General features: G+C 40.1%; 3 protein-coding genes and 1 pseudogene across 6 annotated transcripts; all 4 read right to left on the bottom strand.

Moving 5' to 3' along the window:
• Positions 1-1,270: 1,270 nt before the first annotated feature.
• Positions 1,271-3,908, bottom strand: LOC130134833 (TMV resistance protein N-like). The gene is made up of 2 exons (XM_056302551.1): positions 3,086-3,908; positions 1,271-1,701 (listed from the first exon to the last, which is right to left on the bottom strand). Exons 1-2 carry the CDS (start codon positions 3,884-3,886, stop codon positions 1,513-1,515), a joined length of 990 nt encoding a protein of 329 aa, XP_056158526.1. The 5' UTR covers positions 3,887-3,908; the 3' UTR covers positions 1,271-1,512.
• A 2,360-nt stretch (positions 3,909-6,268) lies between these two features.
• On the bottom strand, positions 6,269-8,897 carry LOC115666315 (toll/interleukin-1 receptor-like protein; annotated as a pseudogene).
• Positions 8,898-11,605: 2,708 nt separating this feature from the next.
• LOC115692847 (pentatricopeptide repeat-containing protein At5g46460, mitochondrial-like) lies at positions 11,606-14,026 on the bottom strand. The gene is made up of 2 exons (XM_056302552.1): positions 13,438-14,026; positions 11,606-13,309 (listed from the first exon to the last, which is right to left on the bottom strand). The coding sequence occupies exons 1-2, from the start codon at positions 13,868-13,870 to the stop codon at positions 13,272-13,274; spliced, it is 471 nt and encodes a 156-aa protein (XP_056158527.1). The 5' UTR covers positions 13,871-14,026; the 3' UTR covers positions 11,606-13,271.
• A 1,022-nt stretch (positions 14,027-15,048) lies between these two features.
• On the bottom strand, positions 15,049-19,155 carry LOC130134834 (tRNA-specific adenosine deaminase TAD2-like). Of its 4 annotated transcripts, none has more exons than XR_008814315.1 (5): positions 18,526-19,154; positions 18,345-18,433; positions 17,152-17,192; positions 16,080-16,177; positions 15,049-15,300 (listed from the first exon to the last, which is right to left on the bottom strand). XR_008814315.1 is itself a non-coding variant. In XM_056302556.1 (5 exons), exons 1-4 carry the CDS (start codon positions 18,671-18,673, stop codon positions 16,134-16,136), a joined length of 330 nt encoding a protein of 109 aa, XP_056158531.1. In that variant the 5' UTR covers positions 18,674-19,155; the 3' UTR covers positions 15,049-15,300; positions 16,080-16,133. The 4 variants fall into 4 exon arrangements, 3 of the variants coding, with proteins under 3 accessions (XP_056158531.1, XP_056158529.1, XP_056158530.1); XM_056302556.1 differs by having other exon boundaries at positions 18,518-19,155; XM_056302554.1 differs by lacking the exon at positions 17,152-17,192 and having other exon boundaries at positions 18,518-19,155.
• Positions 19,156-19,641: the final 486 nt, after the last annotated feature.

Raw genomic sequence — 19,641 nt, 5'->3', positions numbered from 1 at the left:
TAGGGTAAATGTGTTATAGTGAGTATAATTTAGAGTTTTTGATTGCCTTTGCAAAAAAAGAAAAAAAAAAGGGAAAAACCACCAAAAACCCCAAACTTTGCCATCTGTGACACATTTACCCCGAACTTTTTTTTGTGACACCAAAAACCCCGAACTTTGCTTTTTGTGACACATTTACCCCAATGTATTTAGTCCATGGGCATTTTCGTCTTTTCTCGCTTTTTCTTTTTTTTCCTTTCCGCGAGGGGGCTTCGCCGGCGTCGGCCTCGCCGGATCCGCGAGGGGGCCCTCGCCGGCGTGCCGAGCGAGGCGGCCTCGCCGGCGTTGAGCCGTGGCGGCCTCGCCGGCGTCGGCGAGGTTCGCCCTCGCCGGGCAAGCGAGGCGGCCTCGCCCGACTCCAGGCGAGGTCGACCCTCGCCGGCGTCGAGCGAGGTCCGCCTCGCTTGGGCGAGCGAGGGCCGCCCTCGCCCGATCTGGGCGAGGTCGACCCTCGCCGGCGTCGGGCGAGGTCGACTCGCCCGGGCGAGCGAGGGCGGCCCTCGCCCGATCCGGCGAGGTCGACCCTCGCCGGCGTCGAGCGAGGCAGCCCTCGCGGATCCGGCGCGGCGCGCCCTCGCCCGACTCAAGGCGAGGTCGACCCGGCCCGACCCGGCGAGGGTCGACCTCGCCAGATCGGCGAGGGCGGCCCTTGCTCGCCCGGTGCTGGGCGAACCTTGCCCGACGCCGGTGAGTGGCCGCCCTCGCCCGGGCGAGCGAGGGCGGCCGTCGCCCGACTCAAAGGTCGACCCTCGCCGGCGTCCGGCGAGGTGGACCCTCGCCGGCCGCGAGGGTCCACCTCGCCCGAGTCGAGCGAGGGCCGCCTCGCTCGCCCGTGGAGGCGAACCTCGCCCGACGCCGGCGAGGCGCCTCGCCGGATCTGGCGAGGGCCGCCCTCGCTCGACGCCGGCGAGGGCCCTCGCCGGATCCGGCGAGGCCGACGCCGGCGAGGCCCCCTCGCCGGAAGGAAAAAAAAAAAAAAAAAAAAGAAAAAGCGAAAAGACGAAAATGCCCATGGACTAAATACATTGGGGTAAATGTGTCACAAAAAGCAAAGTTCGGGGTTTTTGGTGTCACAAAAAAAAAGTTCGGGGTAAATGTGTCACAGATGGCAAAGTTTGGGGTTTTTGGTGGTTTTTTCCCAAAAAAAAAATATATATATATATAATACTTGGGTGTAATACCCAAAGAAAGCCTCGGAGGGGAATACCTGAAGATTTCTCTTTAATTCTATTTGACTTTGTTCCTTGGCACTCCTCAGACAATCTTCCAAGTATTTTTGTAGATCTGCTTCGCTGGAACTATCTTTGTGTACAAGTAAAATCGCGGCTTCTAAATTTGTTGATTCAAGAACAACTTCATAGAGTAAAGCTGGATCTATTAGCTGATTGTCTCGGAGAATAATCTTTAAATCGTCCTCTAGTGACTTGCATATTATTCGGAATCCCCACTTTTTCACGTTTTTACCCGAGAGTGTTACGCTAAATTGTGCATAACTCCCATCAATTTGACCAAAATCGACTTCTTGCCACAGCTCAAATGGTTCAAAATACTCAAGCCAAATACGATCCGATCCTGACCCAAAGCATTCAAAATATGGTACAAGGAAACTCCGAGGATCACCATTAACATGCGGTTGAAGCATAAAAGAGAATCTTTCTGTCTCTTCACCATTACCGACAAAAATATAAAGAGCAAATCCAAAAAACTTGTCATACAAGTCCTCTGAAGCCATAAAAGATACGGAATCCTCTTCAACAGGGAGGACCCACTCTGGCATCTCTCCTCCAGGGAGAGTAATTAGGTAACCATGGTAATTACGAAACTTCTGTTATAAAGATAGAGCATTAGAAAGTACCGAGTTTGTTATCCGTTTCCAAATAGAAAATTCAATTTGAGTTAGTAATTCTAGCGAATTCCACTTGAAACCAGAGGTGAATGAGTGAGTATAGATCCAATAATCCTTGCTTGCATTAACATACAAGTCTCATGTGATAGAAATCATTCCCAAAAGCACAGTAGCCACCTACACTGATTATTCAAGCCAATGACATGTGCAACATTTTCCTTGTTATTGGTATTGCTAGTATCCAATCAATGCCAAATACTGATTATTTACACCAAGATATGGACTATATGGTGCAAAATTTTTCTTTCTTAGTTAAACTTTTGTAATGTTTGGTTTTGATTTTATACCATCCTCATGTTTTACCATGTGATCTAGCCATATCAATTAATGCCCATCTAAAAACGATTAATTAATGAAGTTTTTCTTGGCTACATAATAAGTAAATTTCTTATCTAAATTACCTTTTATATGTGGTAATTTGCTATGCAAGTTAATTATGCCGCTGTGTTTTCTAACTTTTTTTCATTTTTAGTTAATAGTTAATGGTAAAAAAAAATAGTAAATGACAAAGTTCGTGTATAACTACAGAAATGAATTTTTCAAGTTCTAGTCCTAGCGAACATTTAACTAACACCCTTTCATATTTCCTTTAACGAAATATAGGTTGATGGAGGAAAATGGAGCCAATGATTGTGCGACACATGATATAGCCCTAGCACACTATTCTATCCAACTTTCCATTACTGTATCGATATGTCTATAACCCTAAGAGGTTTCACAAGTAGTAAACATTTTTATCCTCCTTTATCAATGCTAGAGTTCAAATCACCACATTGGCGCATTTTCTCTGTGATACTCCCAATAACATAAACCTGCATGTCCTCAGTAATTACCCCATGTTAGTGGGTTCGGCCAGAGGTGGGACTACATCTCATCTAGTGGAGATTAGTTAGGTACTCAAAAAACTATGGGATATCACATTGATATAAAGAAAAAACTTTTACATTATTTTGATAATTTCTCTTGCGAGAATGCGCATTGATATAAACAGTTTGACCTCACTTTATATTTGTTTGCTTTTCTTAAGCCTCCAATTGCATTTTTTGCTATTGCAATATACAAGCACACACTGGATCTAGCACATACTCCACATCGACTTATGAGAGAGAGAGAGAGAGAGAGAGAGAGAGAGAGTCTAACTTGGTCAAGTGGGGAAGTATTAGCCATGGTCAACTTTCTACGGACAAGATGGTGAAATGAAGTTAAATCTCCAAATTTTTGCAGAGATTCGCAATCATCTGCCTGAAAAGAATTCAAAAGTGGTGGAAGCTCGGGAATCTCTTGTAATTGATGGCATTCTCTAACATTCAGGTGGCACAAATGATCACGCTTAGTGATGGATGTAGGAAGACTAGTAAAATTGTTCCTCTGCAAATATAACCCTTCCAAGACAGGAAAACAGGAAAGATTCTCAAGAAACTCTACTTTGGACAAATTACATCCTGAGAGGTCTAAACTGTGTAACTTTGGAAGTACGGTCTTCATGCACGGATCAACTGAGTCCTCATACTTTGGAAACCCAATTAAATTGGTGCAAGAGCTAACTTCCAAGCGCGTAAGGTTTTGTAACTTATAAATGCTAGATGGAACATGTTCCAGGTTCTTGCAATTATATATGTACATTTGGTTCAAAGAGATAAGATTTTCTATTGATGTAGGAAGTCCTTTAATAGCAGTTGTTTGTAAATAAAGCTCTTCCAAGCCTTTGAGTTTATGTGGAATATCAGGGAATCTTTCAAATTTTGTGCATTTTTCAAGATGGAGACGTCGGAGATTTTTTGACCTCAGCTCATTTGGAAAAACACTAAGTTCAAGGCACTCCCTTAAATCCAACACCTGTAACTTGTCATGATATGCAATGGACTCATGGGCTTCTACCATGCTTTTGCAATTATGCATATACAATTCCTCGAGATTTGGAGTAAATGAGAGGTCAGGCATGCGAACCAACGAGTCGTAGTAACTGAACCATTCCGTCCCCCTTTCTCTCTCTCTGGCCGTGCCTCTCTCTCCCTCTCTAGGCCGTGGGATCGCCTAGACCATCGCCGCCGCTCAAGCCATTCGCAAGAGCCGCCACTCGCCGCCACTGTTCCGGCTCGGGGCCGCCACTGTCCAGCCGTCCCCGCCACTTGTTCAGCCTTGTGTGGAGCTTAGGATTCCAAGTGAGTACAACCCTAAACCCTAATTAGGCTAAATTACATTTCTAGATGGGTTTTATGGGTTAATTAGGGTATTTTAGGGGTTAATTGTGGAGATTGTTAGGGGATGTTATGGTGGCTGATTTCGTGGCTTAGGGTGATAATTTAATCGAGGTTTAGCGGCTTAGAATGGGCTGTGTGATGGCTGGACTTATTGGGTTGAATTGGCCCAAGTTTGGAGTAAGTTCGGGTTCAATTGTGGATTATAGTGCGCGCCTAGCTTGATCCTCATGGTGGCTGATTCGGGTGATGTTTGGGGAGCCAAACGGAGTATTTTGAGGATATTTATTGGCCTAGAATGATCTGTTTGGTGGCTGGCCATATCGGGATTGAATGAGACTAAGAGCGATAAATTTGGGATTTAATTGTGTAATTACCGAGAATGTTTAGATTGGTGGATTATGTGGCTGATTTGTCGTTGGTTGTGATCAATTGGTGGTACCGTGTCATGTGCCTAGTGTGACTAAGAATGGAGTAGCTTAGCGGGTCTTGAATGCGCGGATTCATGTTGACCTAATGGTGCAATTTACATGTGTGATTTATGTGCTGTGCAAGAGTGCTTGAATTGTTTTCATGGTCATGCTAATATGTTGGTTGGGCATATTGAAATGTGGATTGAGCATATCGTGTTGTGAGTTGAATAAGTGGCGTTGTGCAACTGAATGCTCATTGTGAAATTCGCGAGTGCCCAAGTATGAACTTTATGGCCATGGGTGTGCATCTCAAGCATTGGCATGGCATGTGCATATACGAGTGTGCACGATTGACATGAGCGTGTGATCACTTAAAACACCCTGATGCGTTTTACGCGGGGTTCAGATAATGACTGGTGTATGCGAAAGTGTGATCACATAAAGCCCTGATGCGTTTTACGCGGGGTATTGAACCCGTCCTGAGGTGTGTTACGCGGGACGATGCCCGGACTACCGGAAGATGGCCAAACCTGATGTGTTTTACGCGGGTGTTGTGCCATGAGCCTGATGCGTTTTACGCGGGCCAGAGATCGATCTCGAAGTGATGGACCTGATGCGTTTTACGCGGGTCGGAGGAGAATTGATAAATGGCAAGTATGCAAGAGTGCAAGTGTGCGGCAATGCATTGATGAGGCATGGGCATGAGTGTGAGCACAAGCATATGCATGACATGCGTCGTGACTAAGTGATATGCGTATATGTACCGTGATTGAGTTATGTGCCATTATCGCTCTTATTTATAGGTGCCTAACCTGCAGGGTCAGTTAAGTGTATTTGGGCCCGAGGGCCTAAGTCATTTATGGTTTAGGCTGTGTGTTGTTTGGTGCTCGTCAGGAGGTGCATGTTAGCCTAGTTTAGGTTTAGGGAACCTACTCGCTGAGATTTATTCTCGCTGTTGTTGAAACCCAATTTTTCAGACCTCGACCTTGAGGATGGCAGGCGTACCGATACGTTTTGGGAGGAGCCCCGGCTTATAGTGCTTGACCGCCGAGCCGCGTACCCCTTTTTGTCAGTTGCGGTCGTTGACCCGTTAATGATTAGTGGTGTATATTTTGGGTGTAAATGGATATTGTAAATGCTTCCCGGTAGTAATGCAAGTGTATAATTGTTCATGTTGTTTGCTGTGTGGCTATCCTTGGTTTCGTGGTTTTAAATTTGTTCGGGTATTGTATTGCTTCCGCGTGTGCTTTAATCTCTGTGTTGGGCGTTGGGTCGGCGACGCGTCCTGGGACGTCGCACTCGAATCGACCTTTGCGAGGGATGTGGTGCGCTGTAGGGTGCGGGGCGTGACAGGACCTCTCCATGAGAATTTGTAATCCTATTACTGCCTTAAGATCGCAACTGTAGAGAACTTTCTTTACATACTCATTATCCCAACCCTTAAAGAAGCAGGCAATGTGGAGAAAGATCTCTTTCACTTTTGGCTCTAGTCCACCATAACTTATTTTGAGCACATCATTGATGCCTTTTCTAGGAGCCGTAGAAATTTCATCCAGTGCACTTTCCCATTCATATTCTCTTCTACCGCGTAAGAAGGAACCTAGCACCTCAAGTGCTAAAGGAAGGCCTTTAGCATGATTTAGAACACTATCCACTAGATCTATCCTGATTTTAAATTTTTGATGTGCCGGAAAAGCATGCTTACTAAATAGCTCACGAGCTTCACTGTCATCCAGTTCTCTAATTTCGTACACATGATATTGATCTATCCCGAGATAAGTTAACAAATGGCTATCTCTTGTAGTAACAATGATCCTACTCCCATTATGAAGCCACTTACCTTCTCCTACTGAAGCATGTAACTGGCGCAAGTCATCCACATCATCAAGGATAAGGAGAACTTTTTTGTGACAAAGTCTTTCTTGTATTAGATTAATACCTCTGTCAACATTGGACACTACTAATCTTTCTTTCAGTGCTAATATCTCAAATAGTAATTTTTCTTGCAAAGTTACTAAATCCTTGCAATCTTTTGAAACTTCTCGAACATTTGCCAAAAAACATGAATTCCCAAATTGATTGAAAATATCATTATAAATGGCTTTGGCAAAAGTCGTCTTTCCTATGCCTCCTTGTCCCCACAATCCCACCATGAGAATATCATCATCAAACTCAAGGTTTAACATCGATTTTAACTTAACCACTCGAGAATCTATCCCAACTGGATGTGTAGCAACATGCAAAAGTGATCGGTCTAGGTGAGTGGAGATTTCCGTCACAATTCTTTGTCTAAGCTCTGACTCATCTCTGAAAAAAAAAAAAAAAAAGAAGTTGTGGCATCGTTTTAGCAATTTGAATAAGCAAATAACAAGCAATTACTAGCCAACGATGACAAAAGTAGTGCATCACATTTTTACATAACCACAGCCAAAACAAAATGTATTCCTACCAAGTCGAATTAGAACTCAAAAGAGCTCCACAACAATCAAAACAAGTTCAGGGTTCAACTTTTAGTCATCCAAGTGATTCATGTTCTTTTGATTTATACATGACGATTTGGTTATTTTTTTTGTTGAACTGTAATATGTAATTTATTTATACGCTTAATCAAATAAAGTTATTCAGGACTTTGAACGATGGTTGAGATTTTGATTTGAAAACTATCAAAATACGCCGAAGCACGATGCCATTGCCTTACATGGCCTGTGCACACTAATTATCCTGTATCAAGTGTTGGCGAACTTTCTCTTTCCTTCCAAAGAAAAGGGATAGGTGTAGTAACACATACTTAACATTTTGTCCATTGATTGATCAAGTTTTAACATTTTATGTTGTTCCAATAAGTCAGTAAAACTTTCGGGCGATGAAGTCCTATTGTCAAATTTTTTTACGGGAAAAAGCCACGTGTCTATTCTATGGTTAGCTACATGTGATTTTTCAAACTCAAAATGCCACCGGTAACGAGTTTATGACTCGGACCTTACCCGAATGAAACAAGGCTAAGCAAAAGCCAAAGGCAGAATTCTATTGTTTCATGCCTAGAAATACTTTTTTTTTTTTGTGATAGTGAATTTCAGTAAGTGTTTGTAAGTATTCATAAAATTGTCGGTAAAACATGATCGGTGACCTTTTCCTTTCCCATAACTTGTTAGTACCTTACCAACGATTTTATGAAATCACCAATCTTTTTTATAATTAGTAAATAACTAATTTTTTGTAGTAACTTACCAAAATTGATTTGCATAACTTATGGCCTCGAACTTACTATTATATGAAATTACCAACATAAATTAGAGTGACTTATCAACATTCGTTATATTAAATAATTGTCTGCTAGTTTTGGGTTATCAACTCTCACTTGAGCGACTTATGTTCTTTTAATTGACCATCTTTTTTATTGAGTTATCAACTCTCATTTGAGTTATTTACTAACTAATTTTAGAAATTGCCGATCTTAATTAGAGTGACTTGCCAAATTCTCTACAATGAAGTTACCAACTAATTTTGGGTCATCAATTCTCGTTTGAGAAACTTGCCAAGTTTAATTTTCTTTTAATTATATTATTTTTCTTTTTTTATCTAAATCTTAAATTTACCAACTCTTATATGAGATTACTCACTTTAACTCAAGCTGCTAAAGAATTTTCAGAAACCATAAGATGAAGCATCTATGCATATACTTACAATCATGTGTGTGCAGACTATTTACAAACAATCTCTATAATTACTTGTAAAAATTGGTTTCTTATACAAAATATGAACTCCACTGAGTCCACTCTACTTACCCATCTTTCAAATGCCACCCAGACAAGTTATCAGCATCGGAAAGAGCTTTCTCCCATCTCTTCACTTCCTTCGAATCCTTCCTGAACTTGGACTCATGCTTGATCATAGCTTCTCTATACCTCTCTCTTGGTGTTCTCACTTCTCTAGGTTCCACTTTGTAAAACAAGGGAAAGACCATGAGATATCTTTCTTTCTTGCACTCCATGATTCTCGCCACCTCTTCCAAACACCACCATGAGGAAGCGTAATCCTCAGAGAAAATGATTATCGCGATCTGTGATTCCTCGATCGTCTTCATAAGCGCCGGCGCTATTTGCTCTCCTTTCCTGAGCTCCTCGCTATCAACATAAGTGTAGATTCCTTTTTGGTCAAGAGCTCTGTAGAGATGACATAGAAAGTTGTTCCGGACGTCCTCGCCTCTGAAACTTAAGAACACACGGTAAATCCTTTCAGGTTTCGATGGAGAAGCCATTAGATGATGGAGTCCAACAATCTACAACGAGTATTAGCTTAAGAGTTGGTATAGTGTTTTCAGGTTGTTCGTTCACCATTCGATCTTCTTGTTGATTTATTCTTACACTGAAGGACAGAGATGCATGACTTTTTCAGGGTAGGGTCAACAAAAAAGAATATTAGAAATTTGGAAAATGATGGTGCTTCTGGATGGACCAAGATATCTAATAGGTGTGAACACGTGGACTTATTTTTCGTGAAGACCGCATATCACGTTTCGATTGGTTGATTGATTGACGAGTTTATTTGTTTGATATTGTATTTATTGGTAAATTGTCGACAAATTTGAACAGTCAACAAGCCCAATGGCCGACAAAGGTAGAGAATAGTACATATCACTATTGGTCCCAGTGGACTCAATTATTGCACAAACCGACAAAGAAACTTTGCTGGCTTCCTCAAAATCACATCCACGACCTCCAAGTTGTTGTTTCTTCTTTGCTAAATTGTAATTAAACACGTGACCACTCAAAAGACATATCATCATACGCACGATCAAATATATCAGCAAAGAACAGTATTAGATCTATTAATAAAATTAGAACTTCAGAAATGGTTCTTAAGTGTGGACCGCTATATCTAATAGGTGTGAACCCATCAACTTATTTTCTCAGGAGAACGGATATCACGACAATATTTGGATTATCTTATTTTACACAAGTTTCTTTATTTTTATATCAAATTTATTGTTAAATAGTTGATGCTCTTAAGCGGTCAACAAAAGCGTTTTCAATTAATGTACCGGATTCGAGGCTTTTGTCTATGTAGTCTTCATTTTTCTTTTGGAAAATGAAGTATTTCATGTCATTAGGTTAGCTTTTATCATATGCTCACTAATAGAAAAAATTCATGGCTTCCTCGAAATGGCAATCCCAACTTCCAAGTAGTCGTTTTTTCTTTTCTTTCTCTTCTCCAAACTATCAATAATAATTTAACACATGACCACTCAAAAGATGTATAATTGATACGTACAACTAAGTATATAATTGGTCTAGCCCTATTTCATTATTTTTATAACTTGGGGGCACGAGAACAAAAGCCCAGCTAACCCGGAAGCTTATATAACTCTCTAGTGAAAACTCTTTTATCATTTCAACACTACAAAAGACATGATATATATCTATATGGCTATTTTGTGAAGACTTCATTGAAAGAGTAACCATTGTAATTTATGGGTCATGTGGGAGTGAAGAAAGACATCACAGCCATACCTGTATGCTATGTTATAAACATCTAATACAAGCTATCAGGTACGAATATTAAGAAAGTTTTATTGCGAATTTGATCATAGCGTGACACGACTCTAAAGAATGACAAGTCTAGGCCTCTTGGATGTCAATCATATTCACATGTAAACAAATGGTGGAACTCTGAAAACTGTACTTTCTAATAGTCAAAGAATTACAACATTCCAGACTAGATGTTAAAAGAGTAAGTTTTTCAAAGTTTATACCTCTAACCTTGAAACAAAACTAGTGCTTCAAATAAGACCATAATGAAGTCACGCTTTCTAAACATAACAGCAAGATGTAAAGTAACTCAAGGGCAAGGAGTGTTAGCATTTCGTGTACCTAGTAAAAAAGAAGAAGCAAAGTTGTCATAGTTTATGCAGACATTTTGGGAGACAACTCCCCATTTTGATGTAATGTGCAAGTTTAAGGGGGCCAAAGAACATCAATAGTCTAACAAAAAATGATAATCTTTTCTCTTAATGCACACACAGCTTCAAATGTAACGCCCAGTGTAACTTCCATTTGTGGAAAGTGCTAAATATGGTAAGCACAACCTGAAACCTACAACTAAGTTCAAGTATGCATCGTCAGGACTATGAATTAAAATTCACTCAAAGATCCAACTTTCATCCATAGAAAAAAGGAATCCTACAAGGTAGTGCTAGAATATTACTGGCAGAGGTATTGTGAAATTCGTCTTCAACATGAACAAGATTGTTCTCCATTGTGGTCAGGAAGACTCAGGCAATTGGGAGCCCCGGCCACATATTAGCAAGACTTAAGAAAATAGATGGCACAAGAGTTATGGACTTCAACCCCACTTAACACAAAATAATCCACAGGAAAAGCAAAAGAACTCTTAGGAAGACAAACCTCTTAGGACAGTGAAAACTGCAAAATGAAGAGTTGACTAATCACTATTAAAATAAATAGTTTCTACTTCTCATCCAACACATAAGTGAGTGTCGATAACTGATCAATTGTGCTAGACCATTGAGATTTTATTGTGCTTTTATGACTACCAGTTTCTATCCAAACATCTGCTCAACCTGAACACGACAAAAAAACATGAGAGTACTAATTTTGGCACCACAAGTAAACTAACCTCACTTCGTACCGTCAATTTGTTGAAGAGATCCAGCAAAATTGTGAGAGAACTTTAGGTGAAGTTAAATTTCATCCAAAGATTAAGAAGCTTTTGTTATATCTCATAGACCTAATGAAGAGACAGATGGGCTCTAAGAATGTAATAGAGGGGTTGAAGAGAAGAGTCAATGGGAGTTTTCCAAAACAGGAATCAGAAAAGAGGAGGCAGGGCAAGAACCTTTCGTTTGTTTGGGTGGGTTTCTTTTCTTTTACTAAGTGGTACTTCCTTCTCTCTAAATGCCCCAATTTCTCTCTCTCTCTCTCTCTCTCTCTCTCTCTCTCTCTCTCTCTCTCTCTCTAGAGAGAGATGGAAAGTAGCTATTTCCAAGGCCCTAAGTTTTCTCCCTTAATTTAATTCATCATAAGGGATATCTTATGTGTAAATAGTTTTTTTTTTCTGGTGGCTTCAAAGCCATAAACAAAGTGATAAATACTCACCTCTCAACAGAAATCCCTGCATGGAGCCAATGGATGGCAATGCCATCCAAAGCAAGATTTCCTCCTAAGTCTCCAACTTTCCACATGCCCAACACATACAGCTGAGAAATGTTTGAACTCCCTTAGCCTCCTAGACTAAACCAAAGCTGATAAAAAAAGCCATGGATTCCACATGGATTCATTATCTATTATGTCAACAATTAAAGTAAGCCCATATTGTATAGTGCTCATATTGCAGCTCCACTCTCATCAATGCTTAACACAATGAGCAAACTCATAATGCTTACAGGTTCATGACAGGAGAAATAACCTCATGCCCTCACTACTTATAATCCCCACAAGAGCAAATTGCACTCCTAAAGCGATGAAAGCAGCTAGAATCTCTCACAACCATCTCACAATCAACAATCTTTGCAATAAGTTTAATTGCAAAATGACATTCCCCACAAATGCAAAGATTCTTCATTACAGTTATTGTACTACCCTTGATAGTAATAATGACCCTTCCTTCTGTTCGTCTTCCATGTCATGGAGAGAGAACCTCTTATCTGGAACGTTACCCGATTCCTTCAACTTCAGTTTCAACCAATCCGGCTTCCCATATATGTTCTCACTCAAACGGTGGGATTTATCCCTGGAAAGAAATAAATGCTTTTGCCCCTTTATACTAAACCAACTGCTACCTAGTTGCTTCACAATCCATTTATCCCTCATAGTCACTCTTAATCTCGAGACATCACCCCACCTATTAGCAGAAGCATAGAAGTTGGACAGTAAAACATAAACAACACTACAATGTGGTTTTGGGTCAAGAATATAGTTTGCAGCTCTTTCTGCCAAATCTAGGTTAGAATGCATCCTGCAAGAACTAAGCCAAGCAAGCCACACTATGGAGTTAGTTTTAAGGGGCATCTTCTTACAATATCCTCTGCTTCCTCTAGCTTCCCACATCATCCTAGCATATCCACCTTGCATGCATAATGCTCATGCTTCAATTCACTGGAAGTGTTCTCACTAAAGTATCTGAGCAAGCACCTCCCCTTTTGTAACATCCCAGAATGACTACAGGAAGAAAGTAGTCCCCTGAGTGTGATCTCATCTGGTTGTACCAGTCTGCGAATCATTTGGCTAAACAACTCCATAGCCCACATTCCTCAGGCATGTTGTGTAAACCCGCAAACAACGGCATTCCAGGTGACAATGTTCTTCTCCCCGAGTCTTTTGAACACTACAACAGCATCATCAACGCCTCCATACTTATTATACATGACTACAAGAGAATTGCCAACAAAAACATCACTTCGCAATTTTGGCTTTACTGCTGACGCATGGACCTCCTTACCTCGATCTAGAGATTCTATAACTACAGCAAGAGTTTAAAGAACTTAGAGAAGAAGATTGATTAGGAAGAACACTTGTTCTCATCATGTCACTGAACACCTTCAGGCCATCTTCATGCCTACCATTCGAGCCATAACCAGTTAGAAGAGCCGTGCATACGACCACATTCCTATAAACTGCTTCATTGAAGACTTGGGTTGCTTTCTCAATGCGCTTGCAGTTAGCATAGAACGTGATGAGAGAAGCACATACAAATCGACTAAGGCAGAATCCTGACTTGAAAACATGACCATGAATCTGCACACCAAGAGGAAACAACGATGCACTTGCACAGGCACTCAATGCACATGTCAAGTTACTCGAATTGGGAACAACACCAGACTTGAACATTCTCTCAAAAAGAAATAAAGCCTCTCCACTCTTACCATTTTGGTCAAGCCCGCCAGTCCTTGGAGTCCATGGAATCACATTTCGAGAAGGCATTTGCTCAAACAATTTCACAGCATCATCAACCCTCGCATTCTCACAATACCCATGAAGCATCGCAATCCTTGCAGCGAGATCCCTTATGGGCATCTGTTTGAAAAATCTCTCTACCTGCTCAACTTGTCCAAATCGAAAGAACCCATCTATCATTGTCGTCCACGAAACAACACTTGGTTCGGGCATTTCATCAAAAAGCTCTTCCGCCACCATCAAGTCCCCGTAGTCTAAGTAGCCTTTGATCATTGTGTTCCAGCAAATTGCATCTCTCACAGGCATTTCGTAGAACAGTTTCAGGGCATCGTCAAGGCTGCCAGTTCGCTGGCAACCCATGATCATCTTTGTGAACGAACGAACATCTAGGTATTGAAACATGTCAAGAACCGCCCGAGTTTCATCTGGCTTTTCGTTCTTAAGGTGTCCAAAGACCGCGGGACTGTCACTAGTTGCATGACTCGCACGTTTAAAGAAGCGCTTGGAGAGTTGGGTGTAGGTTTCGCATCTGAGATTTGGGACATTATCTCGTGAGCTTTTACAATTACTGGATGATCAAGGCTGATATAACGTAGGCACTTGTTTCAGTAAATTGGGAAATTTTGCTTGCTTGCTTGTATTATTTCACTAAAATTTCAATAAATTGTAGTGTGGATTAAACCTTGTATCACTACTCCTTGTTTCTCTCTTAGTTTGAATGGTGGCTTGGGGGGCTGTCACTACTTCCCGAATGGTCGGGAGACGGATTTAGAGGTAACGTCGAGTTAAGAGACCAACGGCTCTCAATCATCACGAGTTCTCTCAAACCTTTACATTGCGCGATGTCGGGAAATTCATTTCAACTAATTAAACCTACGAAAATCCTATACGAGAGAGTCGCCAATAGCTTATTGTGGTCAATTAGAAACCTTTCGGTACCTAGGTCAGGGACTTGATTAATCTTCAATGTACTACATTTATTCCAAAGCTTCTCCATATTGAATTTGAATTCTAATAAAATACAATTGTTTTTGGTTGAATATGAGGATCGATACTGTGCTAAGTTGCTTCAATTGAGTGGTTCTAAATGGGGAAATTTGTCTGTCAAGGTTTAGGATCTTTCTCTTACCCTTGGTAGACTAAGTGACAAACGATGTAGGTCCTTGATCAGGAAGATTCCAAATGGAACGACGGCATGGACTGTAAAACACTTCATTTATGCAGGTAGACCCCAATTGATCAAGTTTGTCGTTATTTACAGCTTGATAAACTATAATTGTCAACATTGTTATGCCAAGAAAGTTGATATGAAATGCTCAGCATTTGTGTAAAGGAAGGTCAGAAAATACTCATGGGGCCAAGGTTGATTGGAAGAGGTTTGTTTGCCTAGGATTGGAGCCTCGTTTCTTCGTATGTGATGTATACAATAAAGAGGATATGGTATTAGCGGCGCATAGCACAGCCCGGCACCCTTGGGCCTGTGTCTGGGCACTGGCCCATTAGGTCGCGGACCGTTAGGGATCACACATGATATAGACCAGAATTATGAAGCTCAAATACATCGAGAGCACGCCTAGAATTACCTCAAACTTCGAAAGCTCATAAAAAAATCAAGCTAGATTATAGAATATTTTGATAACAAAAATTAGCATCAAAAAGGTGATGCCTACACAGGGTTATGCCATAAATTATCTTACAATCTGATAATCAAGTTAAAAGCGTGAAATGTACTTGTGATCACAGCTGCAATCCTCAGTAAACACATGAACATCAAGGCAAAAACTGATCCGGACATGCATCACGCTTCCTTTCTTAGGTCCCTTGATGAAATTCTGTGATCGAAAAAGCAGTAAACGAAAATGCATTGTTGGTCAAAGTACACTGAATCATTTGCAGATACTTTATCGTCAATAACGTTCACACGAATCTCTACACTTAAAGGGCTATTTGAACAACACCATGATTATGCAACTTTTTATGATTTTGAGACAATGATCAACCATTAACTGTTTCTGACATCACAAAACAAACAGCATAGAATCTTATTATGCTAGAGTCTGCACCAACGATGTCACATCCATATTTGCACTTTACATGTAGTATACAAAGGATCACAAAACTATTAGTTCGTAAATTATTTTGCGATGAGTTCACCTCAAGAATGGGAACTACCGTGAACTGCAAGTTTGACTTTAGGTATAGTCAAACTAAGAGATTAACAGACAAGAATAAGAATAATGACCATTATGATTTGAATAAACCAAGAATCAGGAATGAAGAGCAAGGATGTTGTCTAACTTCATTTTGAAGACCTTTATATTGCCTCGTGATTAAATATTACCATACAAGAGAATTTATAGCTGTAGGTATACTCAATCGTCGCATGAGCATCATATCATACTGCCACAGCAATAGACATTGCCACAGCGCCCTAATCCGTGCCATTCCATTGTTAACAGCTATACTACAGAAAGGTCACGGCATGCAGCCCATTTGTTATATGCACAAGTAACTGATCATCGTTCAATATGCAGCAGAGGTGCTTCAAAATACTATACACGATGTACATTATGTTCAGAAAAGCAAGGAATCATAAGTTCAAAGGTCTTACCTAGTTGTGCAAAGGCATAAGAAGATTCAACAGGAAGAATCAATGCACGTAGATCTAATGAGAAGCCTGAGTAACCCGTGAACTGTGAGGCTTTGGAGCTGAAAATCAAAGATTAGGATTCAGCATACATATATATAAACAAATCATAGATTCCACAATGTCAAAAACAGAGAATGAATTGAAAAGGAGGGGAAAAAGGAGAAGAGAAATGATACTTCATGTAACAAGGTTCAACAAAACAAAGAAGAAACATGAACCAAATTGATTTTATCATTGCAAAAGTCAATTATTAAAGGCCATCTTTTCTGTATGTAATGAGTTTCCAAAGCGTACTAATTATCTCGGAGGCATGAAAAGGTTCTGGTCCGATCAGTCTCTTGAAATATTTGCAACTGAAGAGCACAAACTGGACAATTGCTCGACCAAGAACCATATATAATTGGTAATTCATGATAGGGATCAAGGAAGAAGATATTTCTGTCTAACGAGTCTAACCAATGGATTATCAACTATTAAGAAACTGCACTTCGTCTTTTTCCTTAACCAAGGACATGACAACCCATTTTTCAAATGCTATCTGGCTAGGTATATTGAGTCTAGAGGAAGCAACATATGAAATGTTCTTTCTCTAGCTAGTTGAGAGAATTGATTGAAAAGTAGAAAAAAAAAGAGGCTTCCTGAATTCTTCTTAATCAATATGGAAGGGGATCAGTGCTAGGAAGACCGTCGTATTAGGCTCTAAAAGATAAATTTTTCCGGAAGGGTCTTTTAGGGAGACATTGCTAGCAAGCACAATCTCAACTTCATTGATTGATAAAGAAAACTTTGGTTCAAAGGTAGAATTTCCCTATTATGCTCATAAAAGCCTCTTAGAAAGTATTTAACCATCGGTCCATTGAAAATGAACTACCATTTCCCTTAGGTTATCTAATGTAAATAGGTGCAAACTGCATTATAATAACATTCTTTCGAACAGACAATTCAACTGATTAAAATGGTTGACTGCCATTTATGGGTTTCCTCATTCATAAAAAATCTCCCAGAACAGAAATGGCTTCTGATGCCATTATACCTCCACAGCATTTGAAACCCTTTGATCCAGAATTCCCAATACTGCAAGAATAACAAGAAAAAAGTTAAAAACATTAATAAATCAGGCAGATGCATCCCAGAATGCTTTTGACTCATAATCAGATTATGAATCGAAACATAACTGTAAATTTCAAGCTCTAAAAGTATTGAGTTTTCATGGTTTTTTTTTTTCCCTGAACTTTTTGCGTAGATGCATCCTTGGTACATCTCTTGCTTCTTCCCCCAGTACTTGAGCTTGTTCTCTCAAAACTAACAATTTGAACAGAAAAACAATGTCCGTAATCTAGATTAGCAACTTCATGTACTGCTCAAATCACAATGAAACATATCCTGTTTGACTACGTTTTAACTTTTATTTCAACAAAGTCGGAGCAAAAAATTGATTAGTTCTGAACAAGCTTAGGAAACATGAAATGTTAGCTCATAACAACGTCATACAGTTGAAATATCATACTGGAAGCACAAGCCATACACCACAGTTTAGCAGGCACATGCTCTCATGTATGCAAGAAGAGACAATAGCAACTATTAAACAAGAAAAGAGATTTCTTTATCAAGTACATTGCCCATGGCATATCAGAAAGCATAAATTTTTCCTCAGTTAAAATATCATACTTCTTTGAAGATACTATATATCTCGATTTAAACGTGATAACATTAAAGACATCAAAGAACCTCACCGCAGTGAAAAAGGTCAGGAAGAAGAGATGAAGAAACAGGGGAGAGGGAAAAGGAAAAAAGAAACTAATGTTAGCTTAACTTGTGGCACTTCCCAGAACTGTAAACTTTTTAGGGCAAACAAAGAATACAGAAATGTCTAACAAGTCACCAAGAATTTAAGAAAAAGGAAACAAAGTAGGATAAGAAAGAATAAATATAAACTTGACTTCTTAATGCTTCCAGAAACACCATTTTCTTCCATTTAGACTGAGGAAAGGACATAAAAGATGGAAAATTAGTTCCATAAACCTCCATTTATTTTCGCGGTTATGTGTTGCAATATCCGACGTGGCAACAATATACAGAATCACTATGAAGCCACATCCATCAGTCATCAACATAAGGAATCATAAACCTCCAGTAAGCTTTAGTTGTCAATTGTCATATGTCACAATTTCAAAGTAAAGCTATGTAAATAAAAAACCAGCAGCAAAAGCAAGTTCATAAACTGACCTAATGTGTGCCTCAGAGCTAATTGAATGCAACGACATTATTGAGCCACAGCCTCCAAATTTATCATTTGCACAGCCATAATATACTTCCTTTAAACAGAAAAAGGGAGAGAGTCATCTAATCATAAATAAACAAATTTTAGGAAAGTTCAGTTTTATTTCAGTAGGATCAACGGATGTACCAATGATCGATAATGCTGCTGCACACATTATGCATGGTTCACATGTCACATAAAGGGAGCATGCTGAAAACCTCTGCAACTTCTGCAGTCGAAAATCCAGTCCTCTGCCACCGTACAAGAAGAACATCAAGAGCTTCCATCTCCGCATGTTTCATTGCCCATGAAAGCACAAGGGGAAAAACGAAGCAAGCATATCAAACTTAGGAGCTTTGTCATGAGAAATATTTCTCCTTCAAGTTAACTGATTAAGAGTATATATAAGATTGATCAAGGCATATACTACATGAAGTCAACAAGTTTTACTCACTTGAAGTTGCTGAGAATCTCACTAGGAAAAAGAGGCTTCTTATTGGATTAGCCACCTCCACCTTTTTTAACAGTATTTTTTTAATATACCCCTGTAGCAAGGTGCCATTGTTTTTTATTAATCTCCACAAGATACTAAAAGGGCCAAATATTTTTCACATCAACTATTCATTGCTATCCATAAAATCATTTATAGTAATGTATTGTCACCTCATGACTATAAATGATTACAGAAATAGACTATTAGGGGTTGGTTTAGTAAAATTTCTGTTCCTAAAAACAATTTCTATTCAGAAATAGTTTTTTTCTATTTCTATTCCCTAGACGAGTTTCTGGGCAAAAAAACGAGTTTAGGGTGCGCATGACAACCATTCTGTGCCCGAGAACTATTTCTACTCAGAAATGATTCTTTTTGATTCTGTGCCCGGAAACAATTTCTGAGCATTTGAAGGCGTTTGGTAACTGTCCAAAATTTCTATTCCTGGAATAGAAAAGAACAGAAATGCGTTTGGTAACTACACAAAATTTCTTTTTATTAATAATATTTTAATAATATTTTGAATTGTTTAATAATTTTTTTTTCTTTCTACCCATTCTCTTCCTTGGCCATGGCCGGTCGCCAGCGACTGGCCACAGGCCAGGGCATCGCGGCCCTGGCCGCCAGCCTTGCCTCCGGCCTTGCCCAGATCGGGTGAGGGTCGCGACGGCGAGGCTCGGCCTCACCCAGTCTGGGTGAGGCCGAGCCTTGCCGTCGCGACCCACGGCGAAGCCGACCTCGCCGTGGGTCGCGACGGCGAGCCGCCTCGCCTA

Source organism: Syzygium oleosum, unplaced genomic scaffold (assembly GCF_021117445.2).
Source record: "Syzygium oleosum isolate NSW1041296 unplaced genomic scaffold, Sole_v2.1 Sole_v2.24, whole genome shotgun sequence".
Taxonomy (NCBI): domain Eukaryota; kingdom Viridiplantae; phylum Streptophyta; class Magnoliopsida; order Myrtales; family Myrtaceae; genus Syzygium; species Syzygium oleosum.
This window is presented reverse-complemented; position numbering and strand designations above follow the sequence as displayed.